Source organism: Mobula birostris, chromosome 32 (genome assembly GCF_030028105.1).
Source record: "Mobula birostris isolate sMobBir1 chromosome 32, sMobBir1.hap1, whole genome shotgun sequence".
NCBI lineage: Eukaryota > Metazoa > Chordata > Chondrichthyes > Myliobatiformes > Myliobatidae > Mobula > Mobula birostris.
Genome location: NC_092401.1, coordinates 8,074,494 through 8,087,799, shown reverse-complemented (window position 1 = coordinate 8,087,799; position 13,306 = coordinate 8,074,494). Strand labels below are relative to the sequence as shown.

The following is a 13,306-nucleotide window of genomic DNA, read 5'->3' as shown; positions in this document are numbered from 1 at the left end:
AGGAGAACTGATGATCAAATTGCCTAATTCTACTATGTCCTGTGGTCTTATAATTGTTCAGTCCCTTGCTTATGAAAGACCTGTCTAGTCAATAATTCCAGGCTTAAAACATTAATTATGTTTCTCTTTCCATAGTTGACCAGTTCCAACATTTTCTATTTTTATTTAAGATTTCCTGCATGCCCGATTTTTAAAAAATGCAGTTATGCTATTGAGACGATGTGAAACCTAACTACCTAACATGCCGTTTTACGCTTGTGCTGAAAGTGTTTTTATTAGTTTTATTTGCATGTGAAATGGTCGCTTTACATGTGTTAATTACATCCAGCTGTTCTTGATTATGGTGCAAATGGGAAGTGACACATCAGATTATCCGCAGAACCAAACAAGAAGTTGTCAGCGCAGTAATGGGTACATCTCAAACAGCTTTTTAAAGACAGGCGGTGCTCATCTTCCCTTCCAGTCTGTCTGAAAGCTCTGATACTTGGATCTCAAATCAAAGGGAGAGGAGACCGGGACACTTCTGGATCAGAAAGCCGAAGAAGCGTTTGTTCTCCGGAATTTTGTACCTGAAATCTTTGACTTATGGAATTCGGACTCACCCCGTGGACTGGATATCTTTGCCTTTTTACCTCGTTTTTTACTGTAGCAGGTATTTGCGGCGTTGTTACGGTTGGGTTTTTACCGCGGTGCCGAGTTTCCTGTCTAGTAACATTTGTAGGGAAGTGTTAACCGGACCCAACGGTTGGTCAGTATGCGGTACCACAGAACGACAGCCCGGTGGGCGGACGTATCTCCGTGGCATACCTGGCCCAGTTTGCCAAATCCAAGCCCTGAGCTCACCGTGGGTTTGGAACTCACAAGAGGGGATATAGAGACTGACTCGCTGGGGCTCAGCTCTAATACGTCAGCCAAGCGATTATCTAAGATTTATCTTTTATTGTCAGTAGATCGGCTGCACGGTTCGGCAAGGCGTAAAAGTCCCGCACAGTAAATCTGAGTTTTGAATATTCCACAAAACCACACCAGCAGGAAAATCATCAAAACGTAATCAATTAAGAATTGACAACATAAGTCAAATTGAACGGGGAGATTGGGGAATCAGGTTGTGATCTGCAAGACGTTGTCCTAAAGGGTGGCGAGCAGGGTTCACCGGCAAGGTTTAAAGGAATCGGATCCACATTGGATGCGAAATGAGCAGCGAGCTGAAGCGCCGAGAGAACGCGATTCTTGGCTTGTGTGTGGTGTACGTAGGAACTGGTGATGAACTCGGGGAAATGATCACAAGCGGAGCCGAATCTTCAACCGTTTGTTGTATTCAATGTTTCTGTTAGTGAAAATCTTTATTGACACTGAACTAAAGTTTTGTAACTATGAGGAATATTGAACAGCTACCTGGCCACCCCATCGTTCGCCCCCTGGTGACCCAAACACTCCGTGCAGAATTTAAACTATAGTCTTATATAAACTATTGTCCGAAATGTCAGAATGTCTTGTGGGGAAGAATTTAACGTCTTGGAACGTCTTAGTCATAGTAGTAGTCATAGTCATACTTTATTCACCCTGGGGGAAATTGGTTTTCGTTACAGTTGCACCATAAATAATTAAATAGTAATAAAACTATGAATAGTTAAATAGTAATATGTAAATTATGCCAGGAAATAAGTCCAGGACCAGCCTATTGTCTCAGGGTGTCTAACCCTCCAAGGGAGGAGTTGTAAAGTTTGATGACCACAGGCAGGAATGACTTCCTATGACGCTCTGTATTGCCTCTCGGTAGAATGAGTCTCTGGCTGAACGTTTTCCTATGCTCAACCAGTACATTATGTAGTGGATGGGAGACGTTGTCCAAGATGGCATGTAACTTGGACAGCATCCTCTTTTCAGACACCACCGTCAGAGACTCCAATTCCATCCCCACAACATCACTGGCCTTACGAATGAGTTTGTTGATTCTGTTGGTGTCTGCTACCCTCAGCCTGCTGCCCCAGCACACAACAGCAAACATGATAGCACTGGCCACCACAGACTCGTAGAACATCCTCAGCATTGTCCGGCAGATGTTAAAGGACCTGTCTCCTCAGGAAATAGAGACAGCTCTGACCCTTCTTGTAGACAGCCTCAGTGTTGTTTGACCAGTCCAGTTTATTGTCAATTCATATCCCCAGGTATTTGTAAACCTCCATGTCCACACTGACCCCCTGGATGGCAACGGGTCACTGGTGCCTTAGCCCTCCTCAGGTCTACCACTAGCTCCTTAGTCTTTTTCACATTAAGCTGCAGATAATTCTGCTCACACCATGTGACAAAGTTTCCTACCGTAGCCCTGTACTCAGCCTCATCTCCCTTGCTGATGCATCCAACTATGGCAGAGTCATTAGAAAACTTCTTAGCTTTTCCTCCATCAGCAGATATGTGACACGCTATGGAGACATTTGCTTCCCGGGAACACGAGACAGTGAGCCTTGTGTCCACTGGCCGGAGCCGGGAGCTGGGTACGGGCTGCGGTGCTGAGCCCACACGCGTCTGTGGTCAATGGACAGATATTACCGCTGGTTTAGCGGAAACCACACACAATTGCTCTCTGAGCCGCACAGCACCTGACTTGGAAATGTACCCGGTGGCCATTTTATTAGGTGCCTCCCGCTTAATAAAGTGGCCACGGAGTGTATGTTCATGGTCTCCTGCTGCTGTAGCCCATCTGCTTCAAGGTTGGGACACACGCCACTGTTGCAACGCGAGGTTATTAGAGTTACTGTTGCCTTCCTGTCGGCTTGAACCAGTCTGGCCTGTCTCCTCTGACCTCGCTCACTAACAAGGCGTTGTCACCCACAGAAATGCGGTTCACTGGGTTTTTGTGAATATATTGAGTATAGATCGCCATTCCTTCACCTTCCCCTGGAATTCTCTCCCTCACGGCACTGTAGGTACACCGACACCTCATCGACTGCAGTGTTTCAGGACGGGAGTCCACCACCACCTCCTTCAGGGCAGCGAGGGATGGACAATTCAACGCTGGCTCGGCCTTGAATGTGACATGTTTGGTGACGGCCCAAGTGTAGGCAGATGCAGCAACAGAATGAACTTAGTTTTAAAAGAACTGCACAGAACGAAAGTGGGGGAAAAAAAAAAACAGATTCACTAACTAAAACTCAAACTAAAATCTAACACCGTCACTGAGGCTCGGAAGTAATAAACGGCGCCACGGTGGTGTAGCGGTTAGCGTGATACTGTTACAGGGGGGCGGAGGAGTTCGGAATTCAGTTCCAATGTCCTCTGTGAGGAGTCTGTCCGTCCTCCCCGTGGGGGTTTTCCCCCAGACCTGCCGAAGGGTCTCGACCCGAAACGTCGACGGTACCTCTGCTCCTGGGCCTGGCCAAGATGGCCACTCGCGGGTCGAGGCGGCGGAAGGTAGGAGGTGCTGCCCGGGCCGACTGCCTGCCCCTCTTCCAAGGGTTGTGCCCGGCTGTCCCTGGAGAGGGAGCACGCGGTGACAATGGGTACAGTGGGGCACTTTCGGGAGCGGTGCCCCCTCCCCGGGTATTAACTGTTTCATAGACGGTAGTAACCATATTTTAATCTGAGTATACTTACTGCCTTGTAAATATTGAATACCTTCTGTATATGTGAGGTAAATAAAACCCTATAGTTTTGTCAAAAAACGTAAATAACGTAATTAATACCGCCCCTTTGCAGCGTCAATCTAAAATCCAGGATTGTGGAAAAATGTATGCAGGGTGTGTTTTCATAGCTACGCTTCGGACAAGACTTGACCAGACTGAAATAGGAAGGGAGTTAAATGTAACCACCGAAGAACCCTAATGGGCCGGGCTGTGCATTCTCCCGAACGTGATTGCTGATCCCGTTCAGCTGCCCGTCCGAGAGGGCGCTCAGACCTCGCGGCAGAGTCCATGGCCGTGACATTGCACCCCTCCCTAGATGCAACTCCCGAGGCGACAGAGACCTGTGCCCCCTGGAACTTCAGGATGAGAGACTCGTTCAGGATGTCTCATATCACAAGCTGGAGCCCAGAGACGTTCCTCTGGGCCATACTCCCCATTGACAAGGTACCAGACTATGCCCATACGGAGCGAAGTTCTTGGGAAGAGCTCCACAGAATAGACTAGGGACCCATTCACCAAGGGGGGGGGAGGAAGTCACTGCCTTGAGCTGGGAAACCTGGAATACCGGGTGAATCTTTATCGATGATGTCAGGCGCAGTCTACAGGAGGCTCTGTTAATGCATTCACCACTTCAGATGGTCCCACAAAGGAAGATCTCTAGATGCCAGTCAGACTTTTTCTTCTGGTGTAAGCAGCCTCACTTTTTGGGCATATTGTTCCCAACTGTGCAACAGAGAAGCCTTGGCCCATCTCCACATGCGCTTGCATCGGTGAACCACTTGTTCAGCAGCGGACATTCCCACATCACTATCTTGGTCAGGGAAGATTGGTGGCTAGAATCCGTTTTGGCATTAAAAGGGGGATCTGCCAGTGGAGGATGATGATAAGTTATTGTGAGCTATCTCTGCTCAAACCATTTGAGAGCTCAAGGTCACGGGTCATGGTTCAGGGCTGTCTCCAGTTCCTGGTTCATTCTCTCCCTCTAGCCATTAGATTAGGTGTGAAAACCTGACAAGAGGTTGACTGTAGCTCCCCAGAGAGGAGAAAACCTTCCAAAAATGGGACACGAACTGTGGTCCTTGATTAGACATGATTTCCTGAGGGAAGCCATGCAGCCTGAACACATGCTGAACTAGAAAGGTGGCAGTTTAGCAGCTTCTCCGGCTCATGGGAGCAATGAAGTCATCTTCCTTGGAGAACCAGTCAACAAGTACCAGAATAGTAGTGTTCCCATCTGATGGAGGCAGACCAGTGATAAAACCCACCAAGAGGTGGGGCCAGAGGTGGTGAGGCACGGGCAGCAGACAGAGCAGCCAGATAGGACAATGACATGATGTGCTCTTGTGCACAAGTGGGACTGGCGGAGACAAAATCATGGACACCTTAGACCATAGACCAGCACCAAAAAGATCTCTTTATAAATTCTAGGGTCTGTTGAATCCCCCACATAGTCAACCAAATGGGAAGAATGCCCTAGTACAACATTCAGGGGTGCACTGTGGTAGGAAAAAACTGCTGGTTGGGAGATCCCTCGCCTGGGCCAGGATCTGACTGTTGGGCAGCACTCATCTCTGTTTCTGTTCCCCAAATCACCAAAACAACAATGCATGAGTAAGGAAAGATGGGCTTTGGATTGGTGTTGCCCTCAGAGATGTCTAATTGATTCTACGTGTCACAGTACCAGGGCCTGAAAACTGCAGGTGCATTGCCCAGACCAAAAGGTACTCATAGCAGCCAGTGGAAGTATTGAATGCTGCCTTCCACTTGACCCTTATCTGATGTGAACCAGGTTGTAAGCATTGTGCAGATCTATCTTGGAGAATATGGTTGGTTGAACACAGAGGAAAGCAGTGAAGAGAGTAGTGGTTCTTCAAAATGATATTGCTGAAGGGCTGATAGTCAATGCAGAGATAGAGCTTGCCATCATTCTTGCTTACGAAAAAAGAAGCTGACCTTTCTGGAGACATTTACAGATGGATAAATCCTAAGGTCAATGCCTCCTTGATGTATTCTTCCATGGTCACCACCTCAGGATGAGACAGGGCAAAGAGCTGGACCTGGGTGGGGGAACTAGAACTCGGTAACCCGTCAATGATGTGGTCATATGCCTGGTGTGCAGGCAGAGAGGTGGTCGTCTTACTGAAGACCTCAGGAAGGTCAGCATATTCAGCTGGAACACCACACTAGTTGGCACAGGAGAGAATATGCTAACAAGGGCTTGAGCTGGACCCGGACAGGTATACAAGCATGCTGGCCCCAAACTAGGAGTACCTTGAGGGACCAATTGGTCCATGGGTTGTGCTGAGATGGTCTAGATGGCCTAGCACCAGCAGAAGTTCTGCTGAATTAACCAGGTACAAGGAGAACTGTTCCCTATGGTTGCCTTCCAGCACAAGTTGGAGCAATTCTGTGGAAAGGTGGATCTTGCCGGTGCCCAGAGGCTGACCATTCAGAACCTTGACATCAATAAACTCTCAATTGCTGAGAGAGAGTTTCCCCCATCTCTGAGCCAGAGAGATATCCCTGAGGTTCCCGGCTGCCTCTTGCTGACACGGTGCTTGGTAATGGCTCAAATGCAGAGGGTGAGAGACAACAGTAGAAATGAAAACTAAATCAGAAACTAAAACTTAAAAACTCAAGCTAAATTAAAAAAAAAATAAATACATCAGAGGCTGTTAGGAGCCATTTGGATAGGCACATGGCTATAAAAAGAATGGAGGGATATGGACATGGTGTAGATAGGAGGGATTAGTGTTTAGGTATTTTTGATTTGCTTTATGGCTGGTTCAGCACAACATTGTGGGCTGAATGGCCTTTTCCTGTGCTGTACTCCTCTATGTTCTTTTAAAATCTAATGCCATTCCTGCAGCTCAGAAGCAGGAACTTAGTTCTAAATTAATACCGCTCCTTTGCAGCATCAATCTAAGTTCTAATCTTCCTTCCTGGAACGTGGACTAAGGGAAGTGGGCAGTATTACCTTCACTATGTTTTAGTTAACACCCAACGAGATTAAAACAAAAGGCAGTGAGTTAAAACCCATCCTAATGAGCTGGAATGTGCACTTTCACAAGCGTGATTGCCAGCCCCTTTTAGCTGCCTGCCTGTAAGGACATCGAGACTCCGCAGCAAAGTCTATGGTTGTGACAAACATGAAGTACAAATATGAGACACTTTAATCCATAATATGAAGTTCTGAACCTGGAATATCAGGGATGGCTAAAGGCTAATCTCACCAGCGACTGAGTGAATTGTCACAGAGAGGAGGGAGCAAGGTGGTGTTACCTTGTTCTGTATGTGGCCTTGTATTTATGCCTTGTTGGGCAGAAGAGGAACGTTGTCATCAGGGAGTGTGTCTCACCTTCAAGCATGAGTGAGTTTACTGTCTCAGTGAGTTACTGTGGAAAATGTTCTGGCTTATGACTCTTTGGCTCAATTCAACTTAGAACCAGAACACTTGGGTCAACGGTACAGGCACCTCAATCCTGAACCTTGTGGACTACGAGTCTGACCGTGGAAAAAACTCCTGGTTCACATTCCAATGGGAACAAAGGATGCAGATAAATGAGGGAAAGCTGGAAACACTCAGCAGGTTAGACAGCATCTGTGGAGAAAAAGTTAACATTTTAGGTTTTGTACTCGTCACCAGAACAACTGATATTTCTGAGCAGCATCAATGCCAGGGTTAAGAAGGGACACAAGCCCCTCTTGCAAGGAGTGATGGTCAAGGAGCAGAGAAGTCTAATTCTAGCAGGATCCTTCCTTTTACAAGTAATTAGTGCATAGTGGCATTAAAATGGATACTTGTTTGTCAGAGGAACAAGGGCAAGGCATCATGGCAACACTCATGATCCAAGCATAGGCACCAGTTAGAGTGCAACTTCATCTGAGTGAGGAAGCACAAAGATGTCCGCATCATCTGCACCGCCAACACCTAGCTTGCAGGATTAGTAGATCCTCCTTTAATTTCAGGAAAAGGTGTAATCTTGTGCAGGCATGTCATTATTGTGCAATTCTTAAATGCTGCTTCACTGTCTTTGCTCAACCAGAAAAAAATTTGCAAGGATGAAAAAATCTGCATTTAAATAACATTTTATGGCTGTGCACAGTAGAAATGGTAATTTAGAATGAGTTACCTCAAAGCATATTGACTGCTGCTATTCCAGTACATGCAGCGATAACTTTGGAACATTCACAAGTAAAATTTTGACCAATTAATCACAAACTACCAGGGTACCTCAGAGATTCATTTGAAGCACAATATGAGGGAGATAGCTCTCATTATATTTATAAGTTCACATTTCCCTCACCATTAACTTGGAAAATTAGTTTGTCATAAAAGCTGTACTTGCCGAGATGCACTTCACCTTTTGAATTATGTATGTTCAATAGCACTAAAGAATAACTGGGTACAATGGCTAATACTTATCTTTATTTATTGATTTATTTATTGAGATGCTGTGCTAAGTAGGCCTTTTTGATGCTTTGAGCTACGCCACCCAGCATTCCCCCAATTATTCCTAGCCTAATCACAGGACAGTCTACAATGACCAATTAATTTACCAACTGGTATGTCGTTGGATTGCGGGAGGAAACCGGAGCACCCGGAGGAAACCCAGGCGGTCACGGGGAGAACGTACAAACTCCTTACGGCAGGGGCAGGATTGAACCCAGGTCACAGGTACAGTAAAGTGTCGTGCTAACCACTACGCTACCGGGCCTCCTCATCTGGCTGTTGGGAGGGGCATAGGATTATATCTTCACAGGATACATTAGTTGGAGATTCCAGAGGGAAATCTGGCCAAGAAATTTGGGAGTGTACACATACAGTTAAATAAAAATATCTTTTATCTTTATTGATGAAAGCTTGCTCCTCCACCATTGGAGCTGATGGAAACTCCAACATAATTTTCACTTTAAAAGCCGTTGAAAACATTACCTCTGGTACTATCAGTATGAATGTGCCTCTTATTCCTCACGTATAATGGCCGAACTTTGGCAAGTCAGTTTAGAGACAGAAGAATAACATCATGATATTTTTCACTACATCTCTGTATATGTGACAATAATAAACCAATTTTACCTTTGTTTTCATGGCTTCAGACCAAGGACCAATGTTCTCAGTAATATAGGAACACTTCTTGACAGATCCACAAATGGAAAGATAACTGAGAATAAGAATTGATGTTTCAGACTTGAGGAGGTCTGGTATAGTGGGGAGGGGGTGGGGAGGCTACTGCACAGAATCGAAATAAGCTGCAGAGTTGTAAACTTCATCAACTTCATCATGGGCACTAGCCTTTGTAGTATCCAGGACATCGTCAAAGAGCAATGCCTCAAAAAGGCGGCATCCATTATTAAGGGCCTCCATCACCCAGGTCAAGCCTTGTTCTCAAGGAGATTTAGAAGCTTGACAGCAAACACTCAGTGATTCAGGAACAGCTTCTTCCTCCTGCCATCCGACTTCTGAATGAACATTAAACCCATGAACACTATCTCACTGCTTTTTTATTTCCATTTTTACACTACATTTCATTTACCTATTTAACATAAATATACTGTAATTCATGGTTTATTTTTCTCTTATTATTGCCTTCACTGATGTCACAAAGTCAAGAAATTTAACAACAAATGCTGGTGATATTAAATCTGCTTGCGATAATGTTCAGTACTTATTTTAGCCAAGCTGTATAAACTAATTCCTACAGAAGAATGGATTGCTTTAGAGTTGAGTGTAGAGCCAGGGAGATGACATCTGCTGTGGACCTGTTCCTGTAGTAGGCAAATTGCAATGAGTTAAGGTTCTCTGGGAGGCTGTGTGGATGTATGTGATCAGTTTCTTGAAACACTTCATGATGGTGGATGTCAGAGACACTAGCTGGTCTTCATTACGGCACTTACCTTATTTTTCTTAGGTACCAGGATGAAAGTAGGTGAAGTAGGGAGAGTTTAAAAATGTCTGCAAATACCCACCAGTGATCTGCACAGGGTCTAAGGACAAACCCCGGGCTCTATCTGGGTCAGATGCTATATATTTGACATTGGTTCAAACTCTGGCAGACTGCTCTAACATCTATAACTGTGGGTACAGCTGCATTGAAGTTGGCGGGGGTGGGTGGTGAATGTCCATTCCTCTTTTGTTCAAAATGTGCATAGGATGCACGGAGTTCACAGGAAGAGATGCACTGTTGTTGGTGATGCTGCCTGACTTCCTTTTGTGGTATGTTATAGCACGTAAGCCCTGCCGCAACTGATGGCTGGTCTAGGACTCAATTTTAGACTTTTTACCATCCTTGATAGCTTTACAAAGCTCATATCTTCATTTCTTGAATAGGTCAAGGTCACCACGGTTTGATCACTGCAGTCCTGTACTTCAGTAGGGAGCGGATCTCCCAGTTTATCCATGGCTTCTGGTATGGGAATGCCAGGTTTGGCCTCTTTAGTACACAGTCCTCCACACACTAGCTAATAGAAGTCTGTGACAGTGGCACAGAGATTGGGTTGAGTGTGTGGTGATGATAGAGACCGAAATGTGGAATGGATGTGCCCCTGAGCCAGGCTTGGAGTGTGTGCGCTTTGAATGACTGTTTTCATCCTAACCTTGTGGAATTTGCTCATTCTCTTTGTGAATACTTGTATTCTCCCTGAGAGCTCTGGTTTCTCCAATGTCCTTTCGACCTGCTGGTTGGTAGATTGATTGACGGCCGTAAATTGCCGCTGGTGTGTAGGTCCATGGTAGAATCTAGGGGAGATTGTTGGGGATTTAGGATTAATGCTGAATTAGCTAAGGCTTTATAAGGCATTTGTCAGGTCACATTTGGAGTATTGAGAGCAATTTTGGGCCCTATATCTAAGAAAGGATGTGCTGGCCCAGAGGAGGTTTATGAGAAATATCTCGGGAATGAAAGAGTTAACATACGACAAGTGATTGATGGCTCTGGGTCTGTACTTATTGGAGATTAGAAGAATCAGCAGGATCTCAGTGAAACCTACTGAATATTGAAAGGCCAACATAGAGTGGACATGAAGATGATGTTTCCATTAGTGGGGAAGTCTAGGACCAGAGGGCACAGCCTCAAATTGTAAGGATGTCCATTGATAACAAAGATGATGAGACATTTCTTCAGCCAGACTGTGGTAAATCTGTGGAATTCATTGCCACAGACAATGGAAACTAAGTCACTGCGTTTATTTAATATTGAGATTGATAGGTTCTTGGTTAGTCAGAGCATCAAAGGGAGAAGGCAGGAAAATAGGGTTGAGGGGGAAAATCAATCGGCCATAATCAAACAGCAGAGAAGAATTGATGGGCCGAATGGCCCGATTCTGCTCCTATCTCTGATCGTCTTGTATTCAGTGGCTGGTGGTCAGCATAGGTGCGGTGGACCCAAGGTCTGTTTCCATTCTATGACACTGTTGAAAGTTACAAAGAAGTTGTTATTTCATATTGACTTTGGTAATTCTATTGCAGTTTTAGTGTCAATGCTAGTACCCTTACTTGTATCTGGCATTCTGTTACTTATGGGAAGTTTTTGCCCTGTTCCTTGTGAATAATGATTAAAACCAGTAAGCCCTTAAGCAAAATGCTGCTTGATTATTCATTGTATCCAAATAAAATAAAATTCTTGTAAGGAAGGCAATGGAGGGGCTTGCATCAAAGGCCCAGAGGGTATTGATGCAACAGGGCCCAGGATTTGGAATAACGAATGACCCAATGTTTAGCCGATTTAATGCCAGGCGGATTGAAAAGGCAGGGTGCCAGGTCCATAGGCAAGTTTCTGGCTGGTTCTGATCGTTGCCCTGTGGCGTTAATCTGGCTCTGCACTGAACTGAGGCTGAGGATGTGGCCTACTCCAGCGTAATGCACTTTGTGTCTGTGGGCTCACTGTCGTTCCGGATGCTATTTGCTTACTTTTATTCCTTGCATGATTTCAAATGGTTCAAGTGGTTCAATTTAATATCAGAGAATGTATACAGGACACAGCATGAAATTCTGACTCTTCACAGACGTCCACGAAACAGAAAATACCTCAGAGTTGAATGATGGAAATATCAGAACCCCAGAGCCTCCCTCATCTTCCCATGCACAGACAGTAGCAAAAGCATCAACCGTCTCTCCCTCCACTCCCCCGCCCCCCTGTTTTCACCAGCAAAAGCAACAAACTGTTTTTTCTCTCTCTGCATATTTGGCAATCTTTTTTTAAAATGGGTTCTTTTGAGTTTCTTTGTTTTGTGGCTGCCTGTCAGGAGATGAATCTCAGGGTTGTATAATATATACATACTTTGTACTTTGAACTTGACCAAGCTTGGCCAGTTGTGACAAAAAGTTACCAATATTAAACATTATAAGTCCCTATCTTAACTGCATTTTACAGGATCACCATTGAGAGCATCCTGACAAGTTGCATCTCCATCTGGTATGGGAGCAGTCGAGCATCAGGACAGAAGTCCTGTGTGAGAACACCTGAGGTCTCCCTACCATCCAATGGGGACATTTCAGGAGCACTGAATATGCAGGGCCCTTAGTATTCTTAAGGATCCCACCCATCCATTCAGCATCTGCTTTGACTTTCTACCATCAGGCAGGAGACTCGAATGCATAAAAACAAGAACAGTCAGGATGGGAAACAGTTTCTTCCCCCAGGCCATTAGGCTTCTGAACTCCCTGCCACATCGTATTCGAAGCATCACTGGTTAATCTGTCCTGTACCTTACAAAATTTAATATTAGTGCACCTTAGTTTGTTGATGTGTGATTCTTCTGTAGATTTTATCCTTGCCTTCTTACGTTGTCGTGTGTTTTGTGTGTTATGTGTACTACTTTGCTTTACACCCTAGTTCAGAGAAACACTATCTCGTTTCTATATACATGTATATAGTTAAATGACAATAAACATGACTTGACTCGATTAACTTTGTTTCTCTCTCCACAGATGCTGCTCGTTATACTACATATTTCTCTCATTTTGGTTTTATTTCTACTTTATCTGTTTTCAAAATCGGCTGGGGTCTTGGTTATTCATCATCTCAAAGCATTGAATCTCTACCATTCATTGTGATTTGTTCTCTTGTCAGAAGTGGGAGCTGAAGATCTAATGTTGATACGTGCAGAACCCCCGGCTGTGGAAATTGGACACCGTTTGGAAGTGACTTGCGCTGCAATGTGTTCAGCAGCATCAATAATAATGGAAGGAATAAAAGATCAAAATTCAACAATGCAAAACAACAAGCTGACCTACTCAGTGCCAAGTGTTCAGTCATGGCCTGTTAAAGTGGTATGTCAAGTGAAATGCTCATCTGGACGTTCATCGATCTTAACGAAAATGATAACTGTCTACAGTAAGTCAAAGAAGCTTTCTTTACACAATGGAAAAATGTAATGATGTATAAACAGTTTATCAATATGCTAATAATGCCTCCTTTGAATCTGATAACTGGTGTTCATCATTTGCTGTAGTATGGTAGAAAGGACTACTGTTCTGGGGTCTATGGACTCAATTTCATTCTGAATGCTATTGCTTGCTTTTATTGTTTGCATAGTTTGATTATTTTTTTTTTCCCTGCCTCTATGCTTTGGGTGTTGGTCTTTTTTTAAGAAAAAAAAATTGGGCTCTTTTGGGTTTCTTGTTTTGTGGCTGCCCGTAAGGAGATGAATCTCAAGGTTGTATAACTTACACTTACTTTGAT

The 13,306-nt window shown here is 44.6% G+C and overlaps 1 protein-coding gene across 1 annotated transcript in view; it reads left to right on the top strand.

The window, feature by feature from the left end:
* Nucleotides 1-386: 386 nt before the first annotated feature.
* Nucleotides 387-13,306, top strand: part of LOC140191021 (intercellular adhesion molecule 2-like) — a 38,177-nt gene continuing 25,257 nt past the window's right edge. The window contains exons 1-2 of the mRNA XM_072248057.1: nt 387-652; nt 12,695-12,958. Coding sequence (XP_072104158.1) covers nt 586-652; nt 12,695-12,958 — 331 coding nt within the window. The 5' untranslated portion in view covers nt 387-585. The remainder of the gene's footprint in view (nt 653-12,694; nt 12,959-13,306) is intronic.